The sequence below is a fragment of the Podarcis liolepis genome (assembly GCF_965112155.1).
Source record: "Podarcis liolepis genome assembly, chromosome: 17".
Classification (NCBI taxonomy): Eukaryota; Metazoa; Chordata; class Lepidosauria; order Squamata; family Lacertidae; genus Podarcis; species Podarcis liolepis.
This window is the reverse complement of record NC_139571.1, coordinates 33,532,313-33,557,863: the sequence shown is the minus strand read 5'-3', so window position 1 is coordinate 33,557,863 and position 25,551 is coordinate 33,532,313. Positions and strand designations below refer to the sequence as shown.

The 25,551-nt window shown below is 42.1% G+C and overlaps 1 protein-coding gene across 2 annotated transcripts in view; it reads left to right on the top strand.

The window, feature by feature from the left end:
• DNAH6 (dynein axonemal heavy chain 6) overlaps nt 1-25,551 on the top strand; it is a 132,101-nt gene that overhangs the window by 34,009 nt on the left and 72,541 nt on the right. For both annotated transcript variants that reach the window (XM_083481342.1, XM_083481343.1), the window contains 21 exons: nt 162-342; nt 1,406-1,502; nt 2,891-3,086; nt 4,290-4,454; nt 4,869-4,982; nt 6,871-6,996; nt 7,080-7,235; nt 8,328-8,489; nt 9,779-9,916; nt 10,012-10,179; nt 10,822-10,970; nt 11,510-11,617; nt 13,605-14,160; nt 14,309-14,431; nt 15,572-15,754; nt 17,691-17,834; nt 18,995-19,216; nt 19,826-19,973; nt 21,158-21,315; nt 22,867-22,998; nt 24,996-25,167. In XM_083481342.1, the coding sequence (XP_083337468.1) occupies nt 162-342; nt 1,406-1,502; nt 2,891-3,086; nt 4,290-4,454; nt 4,869-4,982; nt 6,871-6,996; nt 7,080-7,235; nt 8,328-8,489; nt 9,779-9,916; nt 10,012-10,179; nt 10,822-10,970; nt 11,510-11,617; nt 13,605-14,160; nt 14,309-14,431; nt 15,572-15,754; nt 17,691-17,834; nt 18,995-19,216; nt 19,826-19,973; nt 21,158-21,315; nt 22,867-22,998; nt 24,996-25,167 (3,598 nt within the window). The remainder of the gene's footprint in view (nt 1-161; nt 343-1,405; nt 1,503-2,890; nt 3,087-4,289; nt 4,455-4,868; nt 4,983-6,870; nt 6,997-7,079; nt 7,236-8,327; nt 8,490-9,778; nt 9,917-10,011; nt 10,180-10,821; nt 10,971-11,509; nt 11,618-13,604; nt 14,161-14,308; nt 14,432-15,571; nt 15,755-17,690; nt 17,835-18,994; nt 19,217-19,825; nt 19,974-21,157; nt 21,316-22,866; nt 22,999-24,995; nt 25,168-25,551) is intronic.

The window sequence follows — 25,551 nt, the reverse complement described above, 5'->3', positions numbered from 1 at the left end:
CTAAAAACATCAATATAGCATATTGCAGCCTTCAAAAAGCATACCAGAATAGAAGAGATTATTTAGGAACAGGATAGAAATGTGCTCCAGAGAAAAACGACACCTTGACATTCTTGTAATTGTCATTATTGCCCTGATCCACTACCCCCTGTGCGATGTAGGAAGAATGGCTGACATGCCAGAGGAACTGGCTCTATCTGGAAAGCATTTTCAGTGCTCCTGATATTCAAAGGCAGCTGCCTGCAGAAGCAAAGATGTTCCTGCAGGTGGACAAGTCATGGAAAGAAATTATGAGAAAAGTTAATCGTCTGCCTAATGCCCTCCGAGCAGCTACTCAACCAGGTATTAATAGATCTAAAATTTGTATTAGGCTTGATTATAACAAAACAATGTTATTCATAGCTGGAAAATGCAAATCACACCTGCTGTATCTTAAGCTTGTAGTATGATTTTGAAAGCCGTGTGCTGCAATGCCTGAGGCCCATACAAACACACACACACACACACCTCAGGTTGTACCTCTCTATTCGTATTTCATTTGACTGATGCTTATGTATTGCTTAATGTAGAGTCTATTTCCACGGTTTATTTTATTCCTGCCATTTTGCCTTCTTCGCTTATATGCAACTTTCTTCTGACTTTTTGGCCTGGTTCGCACATAGCACTAAGCCATGGTTTGTTTAACAAACCACTTGTTTACTTAACCACAAGTTGTCCCACAGACTGTCCAACAAACCATGGCTTGTTTCTCCAAGGTTTGGCTTGTTTTCCAGCTGTTCCGACACTTGTGCCTTTGTAGCTTAAACAGCTGGATTTCAAATATAGTATATGAAGTTGGAAGCTTTTCTGTACAGTGGTACCTCGGGTTACATACACTTCCGGTTACATATTCTTCAGGTTACAGACTCCGCTAACCCAGAAATATTACCTCAGGTTAAGAACTTTGCTTCAGGATATAACAGAAATCGTGCAGCAGCGCCGCAGCGGCAGCAGGAGGCCCCATTAGCTAAAGTGGTGCTTCTGGTTAAGAACAGTTTCAGGTTAAGAACAGACCTCCAGAACGAATTAAGTTCTTAAACCGAGGTACCACTGTATATTACAAACCATCTTTTCCTTTTTTTATCCCAATAAACACACACACACACACACACACACTATTTTCACTGTTCATGCTTATTAAATTATTGTTTCTGCAGAGGTGGTGAATGTATGGCAAACCTTCCTCTTGTACCTAAAGACAGGAAACACAGATCTTTGTCCATTAGACACGCTCCCCCCCACCTGTTTCCTGCCCTGGCCTGGAGCAGTTGTTTTTTATTCCTTCCTACTGTCTACTCCTTGCTAGGTTTGTTACACATTCCATTTTCACTCTGCAAGTTTATTAATTATTGTTTCTTTGATACAGGCCTTTTAGAGTCCTTCCAGAATAACAATGCACTTCTTGATCAAATTCAGAAGTGCCTGGAAGCTTATTTGGAATCTAAGAGAGTAATCTTCCCCAGGTTAGTTAAGAATCAATAAGAATATAATCAAACCATCTACACTTTGGGTGATAGCCATTTGCAATGTCCAATGGACTTCTGCTACCACAATAAGACCTTCCCTTCCTCTCCTACCCATGAAGCCACACTAGGGGATTCCCTGGAGCAGATTTTTATGTGGTGCGGGGAGGCTGCTACAGGGAGGAAGAGAAAAGGGAATGTTGGATGTTGCATAAAGCTTTATTCAGTATAATCTCAGAGGTGCATTCCCATCAGAATTAAGCACATTTGAATCCCATAGACTTACATGGAAGTGTTACATGGAACTTTGGATGGATCTTATTTGTAGCTTTTTGATTTAAACCACAGGTGGTGAACCTGTGGCTCTTCAGATGTTTTTGAACTCCAGTTCCCACCATAGGCCATCCTGGCTAGGGCTGATGGGAGTTGAAGTCCAGCAACATCTAAAGGGCCATATATTCCCCACCCTTGATTTAAACCAGGGAATAATGCAAGTTCTCTCTTGGAAGTTGTGTGTGTCCAGGTGGGTTTGGCGCCTCTTGAGGGAAGGAACTTTGTAGCTTCAAAGGAAGCAGTTGGCTTTCACTTCCCTTGAAGCACTTCCTGTCTTCATCTAGAGCAGATCACCTGAAAGTATTTCTTATCTCCTGTCTCCTCCTACTCAGGTTTGGGTTTGTGCTATTTGACTGTTCATGTCTGTAGTGGGCAAGGAAGGCCCTTTGTGATCCTTTTCGCCTCAAGCTTTTCTTAAGTTCCTATATTTATTTTTTGAAACCACCTTCATTTTTCTGTTGATTATCTGTCTGTTTTATAGTTTCAAGTCTTCTACTTCTTCATCATGCTCCTCTTGGTTTTAGTCCCACTTATTCCCTGCCCATGACTGTTTTGTTACCGTTCTTGTTGAAATAGTGCACAACTTAATTACTGTATTTTTTGCTCTATAAGACTCACTTTTTTCCTCCTAAAAACTAAGGGGAAATGTTTGTGCGTCTTATGGAGTGAATGCAGGCTGCGCAGCTATCCCAGAAGCCAGAAGAGCAAGAGGGATTGCTGCTTTCACTGCGCAGCGATCCTTCTTGCTGTTCTGGCTTCTGAGATTCAGATTTTTTTTTTTCTTGTTTTACTCCTCCAAAAACTAGGTGCGTCTTGTGGTCTGGTGCGTCTTATAGAGCGAAAAATACGGTACTTAATCCACAGGCTTTTAAAAATACATTTATAGAAAAGCATGTTTTACAGAAATGAATGAAATTGCTTTAAGACAAATTAAGTCTGCTGCCTCAAATTATCCTCACAACTTCAGTGTAGAATATATTTTGAAATTTAGCAGATGAAAATACTTCTGAAAAAATAGTTGCATTTTTAACACTTTCAAAATTATCTACAAACAGATTTTACTTTTTATCCAATGATGAGCTCTTGGAGATTTTGGCTCAGACTCGCAATCCTCAAGCTGTTCAGCCCCACTTAAGGAAGTGCTTTGATTCAATCGCTAAACTAGAATTTGCCTATATGGCTCCAGCCGAAGGAGAAGAAAAGGTTCTTACCAATGATATTTTAGCAATGCTGTCACCTGAAGGTGAGAGGGTAAGCAATTATTTAACTCAAGCAAAATGCCTCTGTGTGTGTGTGTGTGTGTGTGTGTGAGAGAGAGAGAGAGAGAGAGAGAGAGAGAGAGAGAGAGGTTCTTTACAGCAGGAAGTGTTATGTGGGGAAGGTAGGAAGAATATTGCTCCTCTGTATGTAATGCATACACATTATGATAAGATGAATTTTATGACTTGCCATGAGCAAGCAGCATAACAGTGTGTGCTTCTGAATCACTCCGCTTTTATTCCACCCTGCCTGGGGCTGTGAGCAGCAAACCTTGATCTAGCATGATGTGTGAACCAGTCCTTGTGGTTTTTCTCCAAATAAACCATAAGTAGTAAACTTAAGAATCAACCTTACCTTACGCTCATGGTTTTTTTGGCAAGAAGCAAACCACAAGTTTCATTGATTGTTGCTCCCAGGGCAGAGCAAAACAGGAACATCCTTTTTTGTTTATGATAAGCCATAACCCATAGTTTGCCGTGATGGTTTATGGAACCAACTCACTGATCAACTCCCACCCCAAAACCTATGTCCCCACTGAGGAAGAACGTGCAGATCCAGAATTGGCCTCCACAGTCACTTACTGACTCACTGTTAAGACCGTGTTCATGGAAGATGATCTTACTCGGCTATGAATGATCGCCAAAGAAGAAGAAGAAGATGACACTCCTGTAGAATCTGTGTCTGTGACCCAGGCAGCCTAGGGTCAAGTGTGGGGGAAGGTTTACCTGTCATTGCAGTGCCATCTCCATCTCCAACATTTTAGTTTTCCCCATAGGAGAGAATGGCAAAAGTTCACTTGTGCGAGATAAAGTAAGGAAACCCACACCCTGTCCTTAGCAACCCCTGCTTTGGATATCCTCTCTTCATAGCTCCCCCTCTTTGTCTGCATAGCCCCATCTTGGATTCAATTTATTGGTTGCACCAGAATGCTGTGAAATGTGGTAGAGTTGCCTCTTGCTTTCCGTTCTGCTCAGTTCACTACTTGATAGTTGCAATGTTTATAATTCATGGTATAGGATTATTAGTGTTTCCTAGATTTATTCTGTATTTTATATATATTTGAAATAATAAAAATACATTGCATAAAGGTGTATTATTCATTGTGTTTTTAATCAGTTAAGGAGAAATCAGTTAAGTTACATTAAAAAAAGCACCAAGTTACCCTCATAGTAAGTGCAAGACTTGCCTTTCTAGGTTGGCTTAGGGAAAGGACTTAAAGCCAGGGGAAATGTTGAAGACTGGCTTGGTAAAGTTGAAGAAGCAATGTTCGCTTCCCTTCGCCGCCTGAGCAAAGCTGCCATTGCTGATTATCAGACGAAGGAGAGAGTACATTGGGTTGTCGCTGGACATCCTTCTCAGGTAACCAGACTCAGTTACTGCTTTATGGTGGTGGGGAGAGCTTTGTTCCTTAGTCTCGAGGACATACTGGTTCTTTGAGCTGGTTATGGGCTTAAAGTTCAGTATATCTCCAAAGTATCTTCTACTTGGAGCTTACCTGGTTACTTAATGCTGCTGCTTTTATAGTGGACCAGAGCTGGGAACCATTTGACACAGACCAAGACTATCACCTTCCTGCATGAGCCCTCTTGAACTCGATGGGAGCCATGCAAAATAGTTGTTCTACAAGAGCACTAAGCAGGAAGATGCTTGTGGAACAGAAATTCGAAGGGGATTTATGCAATTAAAGGAGGAGCACAGTGTTAATTAAAGCAGTTCTCAGCTGTGGATGCCTCTACCTTTATTCTGCCCTGTTTCTGCTTTGTTTTTACATAGGTCGTGCTGACCATTTCTCAGCTCATGTGGTGCCGTGATCTGACTCAGTGTTTAGAAGGAGAGGAACAGGATCATTTAGAAGCTTTGGAAGAATTTGAAAAGGAAAACTTTGAAGTTAGTGTTCATAAGGGGGGGGGGGTTTGAAACTGATCGTATGGAGCTGTTTGACATAATTTTAATTAACTATCCCGGGTAGCAGTTTCCACATGAGAGCGCAACCCTAACTGCCCTCTCGTGTTGAGGAGTGAAGGGTTTTTTGGATTAGGGGGCCCTTGAGAGGCAATGGCTTGACCTCCCCCACCACGCCCAAGAATAGGGATATGCTCTGGCAGTGGGGAGGTAGGGGCAACTAGTGAGAGGGGGCTGAGTGAAGGTGGAACACATGGTTAGGAAGGGTGGAGGTAATGGAGGAACGAGGAGGGGACACTGGGCCATGATGCTGCTCAGGCAGATGCTGCATAGGTTTCCACCTGCTGGCCCTCCGCTGGTGGAGAGAAGTGCCACTGGTCGGGATGGGGGCCCTGATGTGGTGGGGGCCTTATGGGAAACTACTGCCCATAGTATCCTGGAGCTGGCATTGCAGCACAACAAAAATATGCCCCCACCTCCTTTCTGCCCTGGTCAGTCTGGTACTCTCCTTCTCCTGCTGCTCCCTGGCTGTGGTTAGGATCTCTCTGTCTATTGCAGCAAAACCAGCAGTGTCTTGTGGCACCTTAAAGATGAACAAATGTATTATGAAAGGGGTCAGCAAGGCTTACATCGCCTGGGCCGGTTCACTCCTGCGGAGATCGCTCCGTGGGCCGGATCACATCTGCGCAGATGTGATTTCCAATACCGCAGAAGCAAGTCCCTGCCCTGCCCTGCGCCGGTTTAGCACAGCATGTGGGGGCTCGGCGAGCAGTCTGCATGGTTCGGGGGCCATTTAAACTTGTGGCCCATGGACCGCAGGTTGCTGACCCCTGTATTATGGTGTAAGTTTTTATGCCATCAGATTCATCCAGTGGTATCCTGAGTTTCTGGTATGTGTGTACACACACACACACACACTGCAATGGATTAGCCAGTTAACACACAAAGTATGATTAAACTCAGTTTTCCTGGATAATGCCTTTTTATCACAAGACACCTTTTATCGGTTTAGTGCCCACGTGTGATGTTTTTAATGCAAAGTAAAGTGATGTTGGGTGATATTTCAAAAAATGCGTATTTTTCATTCCGAAACTATTCTTTCAAATTGGAATGCAGCTCTTGGCTCAAAGAGCCATTGACTTGCTCAGAATAACAACACTTTATCTCTCCATAACATCTAATCTCTTTCAATATTCTGTCCCTCCCATCCTTAAATATGTAAGTGCTGACTTTTCTTTGAAATTGTTCTTCCTGTCTGTTGCTGTTGTCTGTTTTTCTCCGCTTAGGGCTTCTTTCTACTTCCCAGACAGTAAGGGGTCATATCGTGAATGTGATATCAAAGCACTAGGCCAGTCAATCTGAGTTGGCTATGTCCTGACATCACAGATCGTTAACAAAGCCTGTTCAGAGTGACAGCAGTGCTTCCTTAATAGGCGTTGTAATGATCTTTTAAAAATGGTCGAAATAGGATTAACACAGGGCTGGCTTTTCCATTAGGCAGAGTGAGTTTGGCCACCCCTTGTGGTAGAAGTTGGACACGGAGTGGTGGCAAGATGTTGGAAGACAGCTTGCCTGTACCTCCTAAGCTGATCTCAGGAGGATTCTGTCTTATCATCCAGCTGCTAATCCAGTCACCTTCTATTTCTGAAATGAGGGCAGCATCTTGTCCTTTGCCTTGGGCAGTAAAATGTTTTTACCTGACCCTGGATGCACTTGCCATTGCTGATGAAAATATTCGTAACCACCTTCTCCCCCTTTTGGAACAAATCTACTTACATTAGCAGTAGATACAGCACTTTCATTTTGAAACGTTACTATCTTGAGTAAAATAGGAAAATGTTTCCTAACATTGTGATTTCTTCTCCTTTCATAGAGATTAAATGCATTGGCTTCACTAGTTCGTGGCATCCTTCCCAAGCTCCACAGAAACATCATAACAGCACTCATAACTATTGATGTGCATGCAAGAGACATTGTTACTGAACTTGTAAATCAGAAGGTATATTACAATTTTTAAATGATATTTGTGCAGTTGCAGTTTTAAAATCAACATCTAATAAATGTTGTATATTCTCCGTAAAGGTAGATTCTGTTGACAACTTTGATTGGCAAAGGCAACTGCGTTACTATTGGGACCTGGATCTGGATAACTGTGTAGCTAGAATGGCTTTATCCCAGTACACTTATGCCTACGAATACTTGGGTGCATGTCCAAGATTAGTGATAACCCCACTCACGGTAAGACCTTGCCCTCAACCTCATGCATGTAGTATGAAATGTAAGCGAAAACTGGAACTTTCTGTTAGATATTGCTAACAAATAGTGTTCACCTTTACATAACATTGCTTTAAAAAACTGTTCTGTATAGACATATAAACGTGTTACAGCATCATGTACGCTTATGGGAGGGGAAAAGGTACTGCAGGGATAAGTTGTCAACTCAAGATTACCTTTCTCTAGGGCTGGAGACTAATAATTGTTCTTAAGAAATTTGAAGGTGACACAGTAGAGACATCATTGTCCATGGAACTAATTTCTGTTGCTTCACTAGTTTGTCTGTTCAGCCTGCTCTTGCAGGTTTGTGAAGCACAGCAAATAGCTTGGAAGCCTGTTTTGACCAGTAAGATGGTGAGGTCACAAAATAAGTGAATTAGTGGAATCAGGGCTTCTTCATGTCTCCTTCAGCTCTCCACAAAAGCAGCCCCCACCTATAGCTGAACAATGCACAAAATTTTGAACAAGGTTAACCATCTCATATTAAATTATGATTTGAAGAAGCTCTAAATATTATTATTTATTTGAATTAACTCTTTTTTGGCTATTGTTATTATTTAAGCTTGTTGGTTGCTTTTTATACAAAAAGGTCTGCAAGTGACTTATAACTTATTTAAAAACCTAGGTGTAACAAAAATACATTATAATATAAACACATTAACACAAAAACACGCGCAGTTCATAAAAACACACAAAGAAACCCCCCTCATAATAGCAGCAGAAAGCTACAGTACCACACTAACAGCAAACAACACAAACTATCTAAAGTCTATCTAAAGTGTGGGTAAAAGGTACATTATTGATAGAAAGTATGTGGGAATAGTTTCTACCGGTGTTGGGCCATATGTCAAATATCTTCAGTGAATTATGTTCCCAATGGCTCAGCTTTTTTTTAGTGATCTAATTCATACGTACTAAAGCTATTAGCTTTTAGGAGCGGAATGTGCAAACTTTTGAAGATTATACTGCAGTACAATTGTGTTATTTTAATTAGGACATAATTTCATAGCACTGTTCAGTATCTATGCATATGTAACTTTCTACACTTTGACTCAGGATCGTTGCTACCTCTGCCTTATGGGAGCATTGCAACTTGACCTCGGTGGAGCCCCAGCTGGACCTGCTGGCACTGGCAAAACAGAAACTACCAAAGACCTCGCAAAAGCGCTTGCCATCCAGTGTGTTGTGTTTAACTGTTCAGATGGCTTGGATTACAAGGTATGGAGCACGATATGTGAACACCTTTATTGTTCTGTAGCATTTCATGTTAATGGAGCTGATGAAGTTCCTGCAATTTGTAATTTCCATTAACAAATATTATTTTCAGACACTGCAATAACCGTTGGATGCTGAGCTCATGGTTGGTGTAAAGTATGGGATTGTGAGAGGAAATATAACCTGTGCTTTAAAAAGCCCAGTAGGACTGTACCACCAATGACTGTTGGCAAGATGACTGTGATGGAATACAGTAGTGTCTTCACAACCAACACTACCCTTACTGATAAACTAACTAGCAACTGTTGCATCTTTTGAGGATATATCCCAGATGAAATTCCCTTGGCACCCAGCTGTGTTGCACATGGCACCCTAGACTTAGGATACCTATTTCGATTGGCTCATGGTCCTCTTTTCCCTTGCTTCTTTGTAACCAGGCAGGCAGCAGGTGTAGAGAGACACAACAAACTAGCATTAAAGCAGGATACAGCACTCAGGTGTAGCAATAAGCCACAATTAATGCAGGTGGCGCTGTGGGTTAAACCACAGAGCCTAGGTCTTGCTGATCTGAAGGTTGGCAATTCGAATCCCTGCGATGGGGTGAGCTCCCGTTGCTCGGTCCCTGCTCCTGCAGTTCGAAAGCAGTTCGAAAGCACATCAAAGTGCAAGTAGATGAATAGGTACCGCTCCGGCGGGAAGGTAAACGGCATTTCCGTGTGCTACTCTGATTCACCAGAAGCGGCTTAGTCATGCTGGCCACATGACCCGGAAGCTGTACGCCGGCTCCCTCAGCCAATAAAGCGAGATGAGCGCCGCAACCCCAGAGTCAGCCACGACTGGACCTAATGGTCAGGGGTCCCTTTACCCCTTAACCTAACTGAAGCAGAGATTAGCCAAACTAACTTCAAATCCTGGTTTGTTGGCCACAAGTATGTTTTGTTAGCTTGGTCACCTTCAGGTGTGCAGCTAAGCCATATTTAAGCTACACAAACCACAACAATGATATTTTGTCTAAGTCATTATGGTTATTTTTATGTTTAATGATTTACGGATCTCAGCATACCATTGTAGTAGATAGTATAACTATATCGGTTTTAGAGCAGAATTATATAGTATTTGGTTCATGCCTTGCACTACCAGAAGGAGAGAACTGAGGACATATAACCCAGTGCTCATGTGAACAACAGAGATACACTCCTTTTATTCTATGCCTTAAGAGTTTATTGCCTGAAATCACAGCTTTTGGAGAGAGATAACTGAGACATGTTAACTAAGATGAACTATTGTTCCAGATGATGGGACGTTTCTTCAGCGGCTTGGCGCAATCTGGAGCATGGTGCTGCTTTGATGAATTCAACCGAATTGATATTGAAGTTCTATCTGTTATTGCTCAACAGTTGATAACCATTAGGAACGCTAAAGCTGCTAAGGTAATTTCTGTGTTTTCTGGATAACAGAAGCTCTGTTTCACGGTCTTAATAATTTTCACAATGTAATATTGTTCTTAAATTGTTCTTTCAAACAGCTCTCTCGGTTTATGTTTGAGGGACGTGAAATAAAATTGGTGATGACTTGTGCGGCCTTCATTACAATGAATCCTGGCTATGCTGGACGGACAGAATTACCTGACAATCTGAAAGCACTTTTCAGGCCATTTTCAATGATGGTTCCTAACTATGCTTTGATTGCTGAGGTACCTTTTAATATGTATGATTATGCAGAAAGTGTTTGAGAGCAGAAAATTACAACGTGGGAATAACGTACTGGAACAGTTGTCTTTAAGGGGGCCAATAGTTGAACATCAGGAGAAATACCACCCCAGGATCTCTTTTTCATACTTCTATTAGTATGTCTTGTTTGCAACAGTTAGTTTATTCACTAGGGCATGGGTAGGCAAACTAAGGCCCGGGGGCCGGATTCAGCCCGATCACCTTCTAAATCTGGCCCGTGGACGGTCCGGGAATCAGCGTGTTTTTACATGAGTAGAATGTGTGCTTTTATTTAAACTGCATCTCTGGGTTATTTGTGGGACATAGGAATTCATTCATTTCCCCCCCTTCAAAATATAGTCTGGCCCCCGCACAAGGTCTGAGGGACAGTGGACCGGCCCCCTGCTAAAAAAGTTTGCTGACCCGTGCACTAGGGGGAGCACTAACCCTCTTTAGCGCATCATTACACTCAGGTAGAAATACCTTTCAGATAAGACCAATGGTTCCATCTCAGCTGCATATTGTTGAGCCTTCTCTTGGAGTCACATTGTGCACTTGTTGATGCTCTGCCGATAGTTAAACTTTTATTTTGTAAGAACACACAACATGCCTTTTTTGTACTTTAGGTTATTTTGTATTCAGAAGGATTTGAATCAAGTAAAACACTTGCAAGAAAGATGACTCAGATGTACAAACTGTGTAGTGAGCAGCTTTCTCAACAAGACCACTATGATTTTGGAATGAGAGCTGTCAAATCTGTTTTGGTCATGGCTGGGTAAGAATCTGCATACTGCATGAGATATAATTTTAATTTGGATATTCACTTATCACCATGCCCAACATATAAACATTTTATTTACTTACCCAGCTTAGAAATATATACATCTTATTTATTGGTCCCATTTGTTTTAAATAAAAATGCCATACTACTACTATTGTATCTAAATATTATATTTTTTTGCCGATATGGGTTGCTAAAAAGTTAAAGTTCTTTGTGGCATTAAAGCTCTAGCACTGATTGTTTCTCTTAATTACTGAGATAATTAATGAGACCGCTCCTGGTAATGTAGAGGTAGAGATGGGGTGGGGCAGGGAGAGAAATTTGTTCACGTTTTAATGTGAACCTATTTAATCTACATGCTCTCTAAACCAATACATAAACTGAAATGCAGCTATTCTTCCATAGTTGCATTTCTGCAAATCTAATGATGCAATTCTCCAACCAAAATATGCATACCAATTTTTAAAAAAATAAATTTTATTGGTAATCATAATTCTGTTAATATATGCTTTAAAATGTTTCTATAATTGTAGGTCACTAAAGAGAGAGAATCCAAATCTGAATGAGGATGTTGTATTAATAAGAGCATTACGAGATTCCAACCTTCCAAAATTTCTTACAGATGATGCTGTTTTGTTCAGGTACATTTCGTAGTAAATTAGCGTTTTCTTTAATTAATCACAGAATCTTTATTTTTCCATAAGTGAATATGACTCTTCCGTTATTTCCAGTAGGGATGCTATAAGATAATCATTAAACGACAATAGAAATTAACTACACAACAATTTTCAACAGTATGCATACTTAAACTTACTTGTTTATAACATAAAAAATTTCCTTGACATCTGATGGGAGGGTGTTCCACAGGGCGGGTGTCACTACCGAGAAGGCCCTCTGCCTGGTTCGTTGTAACCTCACTTCTCGCAGTGAGGGAACCGCCAGAAGGCCCCACGGAGCTGGACCTCAGTGATGGAGGCGGAGATGCTCCTTCAGGTATACTGAGCCGAGGCCGTTTAGGGCTTTAAAGGTCAGCACCAACACTTTGAATTGTGCTCAGAAACATACTAGGAGCCAATGTAGGTCTTTCAGGACCTGTGTTGTATGGTCTCGGCGGCCACTCCCAGTCACCAGTCTGGCTGCCACATCCTGGATTAATTGTAGTTTCTGGGTCACCTTTGAAGGTAGCCCCACGTAAAGCACATTGTGGTAGTTCAAGCAGGAGATAACTAGAGCAAGGCAGTCTGTAGGCAGGTAGGGTCTCAGCCTGTGTACCAGATGGAGCTGTTGTCACAGTTACAAGCATGCCTTCGTATTTAGCAAGATCTGTTACTCTGCCATCCTGCTGTTTTCATTGTTTAAGTCTACCAAAGGCAGATTCTGCCTTTATTCCAGAGGTCAGCTCCAGTTTCCAGTGTTCAGAGTAAATTGTCTTACCGACTTCGGCCATTCCATCCAAGCAAAAGGAAGAGGACCCTTAATGCTTATATTTCCAGAACCAATGACTCCAGCGAGGCCTTATTTGTTTCCTTCAGTCAACCCTAGTCTTCCCTCTGAGTAAAGTAGCCCACTTTAACCATCTCCATGTGGCTGAAGGACTATATCACGCCCAAAGAGTGGAAGCCTCTGAGAGTAGTATTGCTTTCTCCCTAGAGTACAACTGTGGCGTTTGCCCTCCTAGGTGTGCGACATTATACTGGGTTCATAAGGAAAGGGTTAACTAAGTGTAAAATGATTAACCAATAGGAACCCAAGGGGAGGAGTTAGAGCTAGAGTTGTTAAGAAGTCAGTTTGGAGTTAGAGAAGAGAGAGGGAGGATAAGTCTGTGGGTTGGGCTAGTCTGTTGTGAGAGAGTGAGAGAATCTGTTAAGAGGAGTCAGTTAAACAGTGGGATAATCAGTCAGAAGGTATTAGGAAGGGGATAGGCCGGTAAAGAAACTAAGGTTAAGAAACTGACAAAAATTATCTGAAACCATAAACTTGTTAAGGCTTATAAAATAAACTTGTTTATTTGGTTTAATGTTAACAACTGTCTGGACTTAGTGTGTACCCGAGAGAAACGGGTTGGTGGCAGCAGGGAAGTGAGCACAGTGGTGGCACAGGGATCAATAGACCGCCAAACGTCCGGGGACCCTGTGTGATCGCCACAACAACCAACTCTGCTCTATGGAAAACTACAGGGTCAGCATGTGGAGGTCAGTCCTACACCTTCCGTACACATCAACAGATGCTACCTTTGGGAGGTCCCTTTCCCCAAAGGCAGCATCTCCCAAAGTCAGTCACACTGTACATTGCTGTTGATGTACATTGCTTTTATGCATACTTACTTGCAAGATTGCCCCATCCTGGATCCATGGAAGAAAGGGGGAATTTGAGTTTACTTAGGAATCCCCCTTTCCTGTGGTTCCAGGGTGGGAACAGTCTACTTACCTCCTAGTAAAGGGGAAATCGGTTGATGAAGCTGAATATATTGTAGAGTCCACACTGGACAGAATCGGGATTCACAGGTAACCTGCATAAAATGTGGGCTATTGTTCTGCTTTGTTGTTTAAGTATTGTCTTGAGGGTAGGAGAGATGGGATAGAAATACTTTAAATAATCAAATAAAGCTTTTGCTTTCATTTCTTTCAGTGGGATTATATCTGACCTCTTTCCTGGAGTCATAATACCAGAGCATGACTATGGAACTCTACAGTCAACAATAATAGATGTCATGCTTTCCAAAGGATTACAGGCTGAAGATACCATGGTTCATAAAGTCATACAACTTTTTGAAACAATGCTGGTAAGGCATGGTGTCATGCTCGTTGGACCAACCGGAGGTGGGAAAACTACAGTTTACCAGGTTCTGGCAGATAGCCTTGCAGCGTTGCATGAAGCGGGTGAAGAAAACCCTTTCTACCAGCCTGTTAAAACATATGTTCTGAACCCTAAATCCATTACAATGGGTGAACTATATGGTGAGGTTAACAATTTAACTTTGGAGTGGAAAGATGGCCTGATGGCTCTTAGCGTTCGAGCTGCTGTGGTTGACACCTCTGAAGATCATAAATGGATCATCAGCGATGGACCTGTGGATGCCTTATGGATTGAAAACCTAAACACCGTTTTGGATGATAACAAGATGCTTTGCCTGGCTAACAGCGAAAGAATCAAACTCACACCGTACATTCACATGATGTTTGAGGTACTTTTCTTTCTCAGGTTCAAATGTTTATTCTAATTCTTCAGTGCATATCTGGAACAAAGATATCACACTATTTATTTGCATCTTTGCTTGTGGCTTTTTAAATTTATATACTGAAACAGAAATATGCAATATCCATGACTTTCAGGTGGAAGACTTGAGGGTTGCTTCACCTGCCACAGTTAGCCGATGCGGAATGGTCTACATTGATCCTGAGGAACTGAAGTGGATCCCATATGTGAAGACATGGATGGCAGGCCTTGAAGACAGAGTAGGTTTTGCAAAAGCACTTTTAACCAAAAGGGAAAATTTTCAGTGTTCTTTTTAACTGACACCCAACGCTCTGTGGTACTGAGCATGCTGAAATCTCATTGGGGCTGTGGGCAGGAGGGAAAGGTTGCTTCTTGTAGCAATATTTTAAAATATATATTTTTAATATTTCTGGAGGCTTTCAAACATGCTCACACCCTCTGGTTTCTCAGTGGCTTTGTTTTTGCTCCACTTTGGTCAGTGTGGGGCACTGCAGTACTGGAGAAAGTGATTTGCGAGCCCATGCACTAAAACCCTGTTCCCGGAGCCCACCACAGCCCCAAGAGATGAGACATGAACAACAATGTATGGGTTTAAATTAGGCCACTACTTTATTTATTTTTATTGGCTTAGGCCTTGGAAGGTATCCCTCTTGTGCCCGATAGGGGCTGAGGCTGCGCAGGGCAATCACGTGTTGTGGGAGGGGACTGGAAAGCGTGAACTTACCCAGCCTGCCCTCCCACTTCACCTAGCTGGGAGTTTGACCTATATGCCGCTGCTGTAGGGCCAGTGACCCCTGCAATCAACCCTTTAACGGGCCCTGCAAACGCCGCCGCATGGGGGTGCATCAATATGCTGCCTCCGACTCACAGATAGACTATAGAATACTGACCAAGGCCTAAAACCGCCAAAGTTGTGACGAGATGCTATGGGGAAGGCGAAACCTGCCAATGCAAGAAAATTCCTTCCCGGTTCTGAATATAGAAACCATCTTACGACCATAGCAGCGCCCGCTGACCTCTAAAGCAGACCATGTTATACGCAGGGAGGGTTGGGCAGGTGAACCTGGAAAGAAAAACAAGTGAGCCTGGGCTGAAGAGCATCGGTCCTTTGCTGGTTCTTGCCCCACCCTCAGCTGGCCGCCCATAGGCCTGCTGAGATGGGGGCGGAGCAACGGCCTCCCTGTAACAAGGTGGGTGGCTCCCCGGTCCCAGGAGCCCGCGTGGTGTCGCAAACCCCGCCCACCCAAGGGAGGGGGTAAGCGGGAAATGTATGTTTCACATATGGATTAATATGTCAAAGATGCTTTCATCTTAGGAGCTGTACTTACTTCTCAAAGTGGGATAAGATAGTAACTGTGTACAAATATTCTGTTTTTTAGATCAATGAGGAAACACGAACATATTTGTTTGACTTGTTTTGCCATTACGTTGAAGGCGGCCTGAAATATGTTCACAAAAAGTGTTCGCAAGCTATATATCAAGTGGACATCAGTAAAGTTACAACTCTCTGCTGTTTACTGGAATCACTGCTCCTTGGAAAGGGAGGTCCCAATATGTCAATGGTATAGCTATTTACCTTACTCCTTGTGTCTGTAGATTATGGGGAAAGACCTCAGTATCAATATTGTGTTATTCTTTTAAATAACTATTTCTATGTGGGTCTTCCCAGATAATCCCTTTTATAACTGAGTAACTCTGTGTGTGTGTGTGTGTGTGTGTGTGTGTGTGTGCACGCACATGTGTGTATTGTTGGATGGGTGATTCCACTTAGCAGTGTATTGTGAACGTGATGCTGCTCATGCATGCAAGTTTTTCTCAAAAAATTAAAATCTCAGTTAAAAAATATATTTTTAGATCATCTGAGAAGCATTCAGGGTGCAAAGGCCCGAAAAACAAGCAAAAAAACAAAACAGTTTTGACCAGGCATCTGAAACTCCATCTTGTGGATGGGAGTTCAATAGAATTGTTGTAGCTTAGGTTTCTTAATTAAAAACATATTAAATGATAAGCACATCATAAAAACCTTCACACAGGAAAATATCTAAAATCAAGTTATATAGAAAATATCATATCTTTGTCGCTCATACCGTATTTTTCGTCCCATAGGACGCACCTAGTTTTTTTGGGGGGAAATAAAGGAAATTTTTTCCCCCTTTATTTCCCTCCCAAAAGCAGGCCGGGGAAACCGAACCAGGTCGAGGAACAGCGGGATGGCAGCGCTGCGCCTCCCTGCTGTCCCCCGAGCTTGTGGGGCTGGCCAATGTCTGCCCGGCGCGAGGGGTGCCCTGCTTCAGGGCGCCCCACCTGCCGAGCGGCAGGCTGCTATCCGCAGCATGGGGAGCCCTGCGGGGAACTCCTGCAGGGCTCCCCACGCTGCGGATGTCTGTCCGGCACGCGGGGTGCTCTGCTTCAGGGCGCCCCGCCCGCCGGGGGGCAGGCTGCTATCCGCAGCGTGGAAAGCGCTGCGGGGACCTCCCGCAGGGCTGCCTAGGCTGCGGAGGTGTTCCTGAAGCACCGGGCGCTCTGCTTTCAGGGCGCCCGACGCTCCGGGAAGCAGGCTGCTGTCCGCAGCCTAGACGTCCCTGCGGGACCTCCTGTGGATGTCTGTCCGGCGCACGGAGCGCTCTGCTTCAGGGCGCCCCGCTCACTGGGCGGCAGGCTGCTATCCGCAGCGTGGGGAGCCCTGCGGGGAACTCCCGCAGGGCTGCCTAGGCTGCGGAGGTGTTCCCGAAGCGCCGGGCGCTCTGCTTTCAGGGCGCCCGATGCTCCGGGAAGCAGGCTGCTATCCGCAGCCTAGACGTCCCTGCGGGACCTCCTGCAGATGTCTGTCCGGCGCGCGGGGCGCTCTGCTTCAGGGCGCCCCGCTCACTGGGCGGCAGGCTGCTATCCGCAGTGTGGGAAGCCCTGCGGAGACCTCCCACAGGGCTGCCTAGGCTGCAGATGTGTTCCCGAAGTGCCGGGCGCTCTGCTTTCAGGGCGCCCGACACTCCGGGAAGCAGGCTGCTATCTGCAGCCTAGACCTCCCTGCGGGACCTCCTGCAGAGCTGCCTAGGCTGCGGATGTGTTCCCAAAGCGCCGGGAGCTCTGCTTTCAGCACGCCCGGCGCTCCAGGAAGCAGGCTACTATCCGCAGCCTAGACAGCCCTGCCCGAACTCCCACAGGGCTGCCTAGGCTGCGGATGTCTTCCTGAAGCCTGGAGAGTGAGAGGGGTTGGTGCGCACCGACCCCTCTCGCTCTCCAAGCTTCAGCGAAAGCCTGCATTCGCCCCATAGGACTCACCCAGATTTCCCCTTCATTTTTGGAGGGGAAAAAGTGCGTCCTATAGGGCGAAAAATATGGTACCTGCTAAGGTATAATAGCATATTATTTTTTACGAAAGAGAATTTTAAATTTACCTCATTCAGATTACTGGAGTTTTCTATATGTTAATTTGATATGGGGGAAATAGTACACGTATTTTTTTAAAAAGTATTTATTTTCCTTTTCTTCTTTGTACAGGAACAATCTAGGTTAAATTCTCTTGTATGCCAGACTTTTGTTTTCTGTTATTTGTGGTCAGTTGGTGGAAATTTAACAGAGAATTGTTGGGATGGTTTCGATACATTTATAAGACAGCAGTTTGAAGATAACCCAGATGCCAAGGTATGAAGCATACTATTTTGCTTACACATTTTCATTTATAGTGATTGTGAGAGCAGCGTAATCTGGAAGAGCAGGAAGAATTTCTCTTCGAATGCAGCCTGTATAGAGGCACTTCTACAAGTGCTCTTGGAGTCAGACATGCCCCTCAAACAATTCATTTTTTAATTGGGTAGCTAAACCCAATTTTTTGTGGCCTACAAAATTCATCCACGAATTCCAGGTGTGAAGGAATATCCATGGATCTTCATAACTGGACCCTATGTTTATCACCCATGTCCCCTCTGAGGGAGGTGCAGAGGGTGGCAACACAAGAACAGGCCTTCTCAGTGGTGGCTCCTGATTGTGGGAGGCCTTTTGGAGAAAGATATGCCTAGTGCCATCATTATCAGATTTAGGCACCAAGCAAAAACATTCCTGTCCACCCAGGTGTTTGGCTCTTAATTGGAGTTATATATTATGATAGCCTGTGTTAATATTTTAGCGGGGTGGGGTAGGATTTGTCCTTTTTATTTTATTGAAGGGATGAGCTCTTTGTGTCAATTATGTTTTAATATTGTTGTGATGAAACTCAGGCATTTTATGCAATAAGCAACAAATAAATGCAATTAGCAGCCATAACTTCTATTGCGATTCACAATGTGCAGTTTGGGCTCTAACATGGAGTGCCTTTTGAAGGGTTCAAAACAAAGCTCTGGTCTTCATGATTGTGGGAAGATGCCCAATAATTTGTTTATTTGTAAAGTTTCTGTCTTGCCTTTTATTATACAATCGTTGGAGGGTGAAATTCAGCTAGTAAAACAGTCATGAAAACAGTCGTTAAAATATTAAAATTTCTAAAATTCAGAAACAAGTTTTATATATAACACCCTTCCACCAACCCGTTTCTACCTATCACCCCAAGCTAATAATTGTCGGCTCCTGCCTTGAAGGAAGAGTAGTTCACAGGTCTAGAAATCAGGGAGAAATTCTGAACAGGGTATGCATGTATGTGACAAAATAATTCAAAACCCTTATATGCCTGTACAAAGAGAGCTGTTTCCCTAATTTGATACCTATCAAATCTATGCTTGATGGTAAGACCAATCGTCCCTTTTGCCATGTATTCCAACCCTTCTTCCCAGTTCTTGACAAGGATGAATGTGATTATTTCTTCTTTCTAGCTTCCAACTTCTGGTGATTTGTGGAGTCTTTTCATTGATTTTGAGACAAAGCGACTGGATCCGTGGGAGCGAATTATACCTACATTTAAATATAGCCACACTGTACCATTTTTTGAAATGCTTGTTCCTACCACCGACACTGTGCGCTATGGCTTTCTTATGGAAAAATTGCTAGCTGTCAGACATTCTGTGTTGTTCACAGGGATAACTGGGGTTGGCAAGGTGAGATTTCTTTTGGTTGCTTAACAAAATAGTTAAATCATTTATATAAATCCAAAAACATCAAATCCACCAAGTTATTAATTAGTAATTTTAAGGGACATTAGTTAAGGCACTGTTTTAATTAAATCTATAGAGATTCCTCAAGAGAGTGGAGAATAGGTAGATAATGTTGCAGGGAGAGGCACTGAATAAATTACTTCTGTAATGTTCTAATTATCTTCTAATCTAATGATGAGGGTAAAAATGGAAAAATATGTTCCAAAACAAAATGATGCATTGTAAACAATTTGCTATTTAACAAGTTTGATTAATATTTTGGAAAACTAAGCCATCAAAATTTTCAGATAGCACAATTTTTTAAATCCAGTGACCATGAAAAAGCTCATCAAGTTAGCTGACATAGCAACTTGATAGTGGTAAATTTCGGTGGCATAAATTCAAAATAGTTGTTCAGGGAACAATCTCTCAAATCTAGATTTCTCTGTGTATAGTCCAGTGGAGAATTCTACTCATTATGAGGAGCTAATAATATTTCCAAATGTAACTGCAATGATTTTTTTGTGCATATAATGCACTGTTGCTTGCTATACTTTTTTTTGTCATTTGAAGTCTGTAGTTGCAAGGGCACTGCTAAACCGAATACAAGAGGAAGCTGGTTATGTTCCCGTTTACCTAAATTTCTCTGCTCAGACTTCATCTATAAGGACACAGGAGATTATTGAATCCAAATTAGAAAAGAAACGGAAAAATATTTTAGGTAAAGAGGTTTATAATATATTTTGTTGCCTAAATTGTGTTGGCTGTATTTCTTGTAATCAACTCTTCATTCTTTTTGCCGATTTCAACAACACTCCACAACAGGTTAGTGCAAAGTAAATTTTCCCAAATTACCTATGGTTTTCCTACAGAATTATGGAGAAGAATTCTCCCAAAGATAAGGCTAAATAATTACACCTGGAAGCAGCAGGAAGAAAGAAGATTCAGAGTTCTTCAGTTTTAAAGCTGTTGGTTTTTAGTTAAATGTAGGCCTGGGGTGAGGAATCTTTGTCCTTCCTGATACTGCTGAACTATAACTCCCATCAAGCACAGAACATGTCCTGGGATTATGGAAATTTTAGTTCAGCAACATCTGGAGAGCCAGAGCTTCCCTGCACCTGATGTAGGCTATAATCTGATGTACTCCATTCAGTTTAACACAGGAGGGCAGCATTGACATTTGGGAAATGCAACACATCTTCACATACTGTACTCTAATGAGAAGTGAAACAATATTTTGACCTGAGGTTGTTATGGACATGTTTCGTTCATCCTCTTTTGCTCCTTCCTGTGCATACTACCCCATGCCCTGCCACTGATACATATATCTCCTTCCTATAAATTGTACAATAATGTACAATTTGCTTTGCTTAGGGCTAAATCTAAATCAAGTGCATTATCTAAGAACACAGTCACATCAGATATACTGAACACCCACACGAGGTCTGAGTAGGGCTTTGGATAAAAATTGCTTAAAAGAGAACTTGGATCAAAACTAGGGGTTCCAGTAAAGGAAAAAAGTTCCATGTAATGCAGGCTGATTGAAAATCAGCATTGTTTTTCACACATCACTGCATATTCATCCAGAAAGGATTCTGTTGCTTTCAACATTAGGACAACAATCTATATTTTGGCATTTATGTTTACTTCTGTAATATTTTAACCATTCTGCCACATTATTCAGGTCTCTAATTTTCTTCATATTTGCCATAGTCAAATTAAAGACTATGAAATAATAAACTTTGGTTAATCAGTGGTCCATTTCAGTTTAACTGATGTTTCAGTTTAACAGCATTGGAAGCCTGCTAATTTCTGAAGTGTAAAAAACTCGGTGCTATTGTGTATTAATTTTGTTATTTGGGGAAAACTTACCAACAGTGGTTTCTCCACTCTTCTGTTGTTTAGGAGCACCAGGGTCAAAAAGAGTTGTCATTTTTGTGGACGATCTAAACATGCCTAAATTGGATCGTTATGGTTCTCAGCCCCCTATTGAGCTACTACGACAGTATCAAGACTTTGGAGGGTTCTACGACAGAGAGAAACTGTTTTGGAAGGAAATACAGGCAAGTCTGCCTTCAGCTGGTTGTGACAGTGAATGCTATAATCTGAGTACCATCTATTCTGTTGGGAAAGTATTGAGGTTCCTATTATGTGCTGAGCTTGGTTCCTAGAACAATAGGCAGGTAGGATTCTGGAAGGCAGCAACCTGATTGGCCTGCAGGAGCAACCCAATAAGGCTCCAGGAGGAAGTGAATCAGCAACCTGATTCACCTGCAGGAGCAGCCCAATAAGCCTCCAGGAGGGGAGTTGAATCAGCCAATCACGTGGGACCCATTGTGTAAATAATGTATATATGGCCATAGGTTTGGGGGGAAAACACACTCACTGTTTACCATGAGCTGGGTTCAGCCTATAGGGTCAGTAAGATCCAGACTCCAATTGTCAGCTGAACAGGACATTTACTTAGGCATTGCAAGGACAGTGCGGCACAAACTCAACCAGCGAGTGGTTGAGGGATGGCACACTTCCAAACAAAGGGAAGCAAAGGGTCAGTTATGTCAATATATGGCAGCACTTCCTTCTGCTGGCTTTCACTGGTTTAATCACAAGGCATAGCAACTTTCTTAGCTTTCTCTCCTTTCTCTGTCCTCAAGTTATAGCAATAGCTCCTGCGTACGTGTTGTTCTGTCCTTCTCTTATGGTTCTCTGGAAAAGCACAAGCTTCACATTCCAGCATTCACTTGCGCATCCTTTCTCTCACACATTTCAGTTTTTAATGTTATTATTTCTGGTTTTTTATGACAATACGCCCCCCTTTAGTTCCAAAAAAGGCTTCCCCACATTTTTTTTGAACACATATCCATCATGATACCTTATACCAAGCATTGGCAAACTCCAGCCCTCCAGATGTTTGGGACTACAATTCCCATCATCCCTAGTTAACAGGACCAGTGGTCAGGGATGATGGGAATTGTAGTCCCAAATATATGGAGGGCTGGAGTTTGCCTATGTCTGCCTTATACATCTCTAAACTTCATTCATTTTGCTTTCTACCTGCTTCATTTCCCCTTCAGCTTATGCAGACACAGCATTTCCTTACACCTGATGATTGCTGAAGGGCATTGAATGAGGTTTAAGGTTCAAGCCACCACAAATACTGTATTTTTTGCTCTATAAGACTCAATTTCTCCCTCCTGAAAAGTAAGGGGAAATGTGTGTGCGTCTTATGGAGCGAATGCAGGCTGTGCAACTATCACAGAAGCCAGAACATCAAGAGGGATTGCTGCTTTCACTGCACAGCGATCCCTCTTGCTGTTCTGGCTTCTGAGATTCAGAATATATTTTTTTTTCTTGTTTTCCTCCTCCAAAAACTAGGTGCGTCTTGTGGTCTGGTGCGTCTTATAGAGCGAAAAATACGGTAATTTTAGCCTGCCTTGATATTTACTATATATAGAATTTCATCAGTACAGTTTGATGCTGAATTAAAAATAAGAATAGGGAATCAGGCATGTTATCTGAGCTGTGGTTTAAATGTATGAAACAAGTTTTTATAGGATTAAAGACTTAAGTATTATGTTTTGACACAAAATATCTATGATCTCCCCCCCCCCTAGGATGTAACTATTTGTTCAGCCTGTGCACCTCCAGGTGGTGGACGTAATCCAGTTACAGCACGTTTCATTAGACATTTCGCGATGCTGTGTCTTCCGACACCCTCTGAGCATAGCCTTAAACAAATTTTCGAGGTCAGTAGCAACTTCCCCACAGTAACAAAGAACAAAAAATAGATTCTTCTGTTCAGTCTGCCATAACCCGCTGTTCTGAGATGCTGGACTTATACAGATTCTTAGTAGCATGTGTTACTTTCTGAAGTGCTGAAAGTTTTTGATATGCATTTATGAACATTATTGAAGATTAGCACTGAATGCAGAGTCCTGATACCTTTAAATATCGGTGCACTTTAGACCAAGTCTGTGGATACCAGATGAGCAAGTGGGGTGCTGCAGGAGAGAGAATGTGTATATGTGCACATGCACACATTGGATCCAGTAAGATGGATCCTCTTGAAATTCCATAATTCCCCCCCCCCAGACTTCCCCACCCTTATAACCATCCTCAAATCACGTATCGCATCTCTCTTGGCTGAACCATAAAAATCACGGAATGGTGTTTTCTAGCACTGGTACAAAAACAGGGTTGTGAGATATGAATCATTATAGATCCTCAAATATTTTTTTTCTGAGGGCCCCCCTCAGAACTGCCATCTTATCATACACAACCTCTGGTCCATATTCCTGTGATTTGTTAGTGGTTTTGTCATCATGCTATCTAAAAAAGTTACAAAAATCTAAGAGGATCTATTGTTCTGGTAGATAAGCAAAAAGAAGTGGGTAGTACCCATGGCACTCTCTAAAAACTCCACATGATCCTGTTTTTAATTGATGTATTTCTTTAATCATAGAATCAGCTGAAGGGACCATGAGGGTCATAGCACTGTATTAGTGAGCTTTTGAATTATGGATATGTATATTGTTACAGATAGGTAGCCGTGTTGGTCTGCCATAGTCAAAATAAAAAAATTTCCTTCCAGTAGCACCTTAAAGACCAACTAAGTTAGTTCTTGGTAGAAGGATCTGGCAACTTCTGTTTCAGTGTATCTGAAGAAGTGTGCATGCACACGAAAGCTCATACCAAGAACTAACTTAGTTGGTCTTTAAGGTGCTACTGGAAGGAATTTTTTTTATTTTGGATATGTATATTGCAATTGTTTGTGTAAGTTGGTTTTTTATACTTTGTAAACTGCTTAGAAGCCTATTTTGGCATTAAACTGCAAGTAAGTAAGTAAATGCCCTCTTTCTCACTCATAGCCACACCTATAGTTGTGGGGCTGAAGGTGGGGACTGATGCAAATTGAAGCAAGTATTAATCACCCCAATGAACTTCAGGCTAAAATGTGCGGTTTTTCCCTGCTTCTGAAATGATACTGATAACGAAAAGGCCTTTAAAATATTTGATGTAGCTGCATAACTTTGAGCTAGCCATGACTATCTTTGATGTAGACTGGCTCTTTCTTTCTTTCTTTCTTTTTTGAGCGAGAGATTCTCCTAAATAAGGCTGAAATGCATTGTTATATTCAGTATTTGCTTGACATGGTAAATGGTCTGCATAGTTCTGTCTAATACTGCTTGGTGTCATCACCCTTTTCTGTGTCTTCACAAATTAAAGCAAGTTGTTTGGTCTTTAAGGTGCTACTGGAAGGAATTTTTTTATTTTGACTATGGCAGACCAACACGGCTACCTATCTACAACTGTTTAAAAAGCATCAGAGCAAACCAAATGCAAATATCCCTGCCCTACCTACTGAGCCCACCATGAAATCTTTGCCATTGAAAATTGCACCTTAACACGATAAACCCATTAGCAGTATTGCTTGTTCACATTTCACCATTCATGCTGATGGATTTGTTTGCACACATGGAAGTTTCTCACTGGGATGAATGGGGAAAACTTTCTGAATACGTGAACTGGCAGTCAAACACAATAATAGATCAATAGTTGGACTGGCAGATGCCTGAAAGAAATACAGGATGTGCTTTTCTGTTAATATAAAAAGATGTAGTTCCACTTTTTAAAAGAAACATTGAAATCACAGCTGGCTTGAGCAGAATAAAAGAGAGAACACCACAAAACTTTAATTACATTTTGAGCTTAAGTTTTGTTTTGTTGTTTTTCCTCGGACTAGGCTATTTTAAAAGGATTTTTGGCTGACTTCTCTACAACAGTAAGGCAGAGTGCAAAAAGTATAGTGGAGGCTGCTGTTGAAATATATCAAAGAATGAGCATTGATCTCCTTCCAACACCAGCAAAATCCCATTATGTGTTTAATTTACGTGATTTGTCAAAATGTGTGCAAGGTAAGGAGTATTTCCACTTGGCACAATCTCTGTACCAGTTTTGTGCTCACATTGTCAATAATTATTTTTCCTAGTAATTTCTCTCTACTGTCTAATGTTAGCATGCTGTGTTTTACCTTTAAATAACTTTATTCTTGGCATATTGCTGTGAAAAAGCAGTGCATTGCATTCCTCTAGAGTTACTGTGAAATTTTGAAAAGTCATTTCAAGAGAATAGAGAAAAGTTAGTAGTAGCAGTATAGACTTGTACCGAAATAGAAGAAGACAGCTAATGCAATACTGCGTAAAAGTAAAATTGTAAAAGTAAAGCTGTGCTGTTAACTCAACACCATGTGCTTTTTTCCTTTCCTTTTTTAAAATCAAAAGGTTATTTTATCATAATTG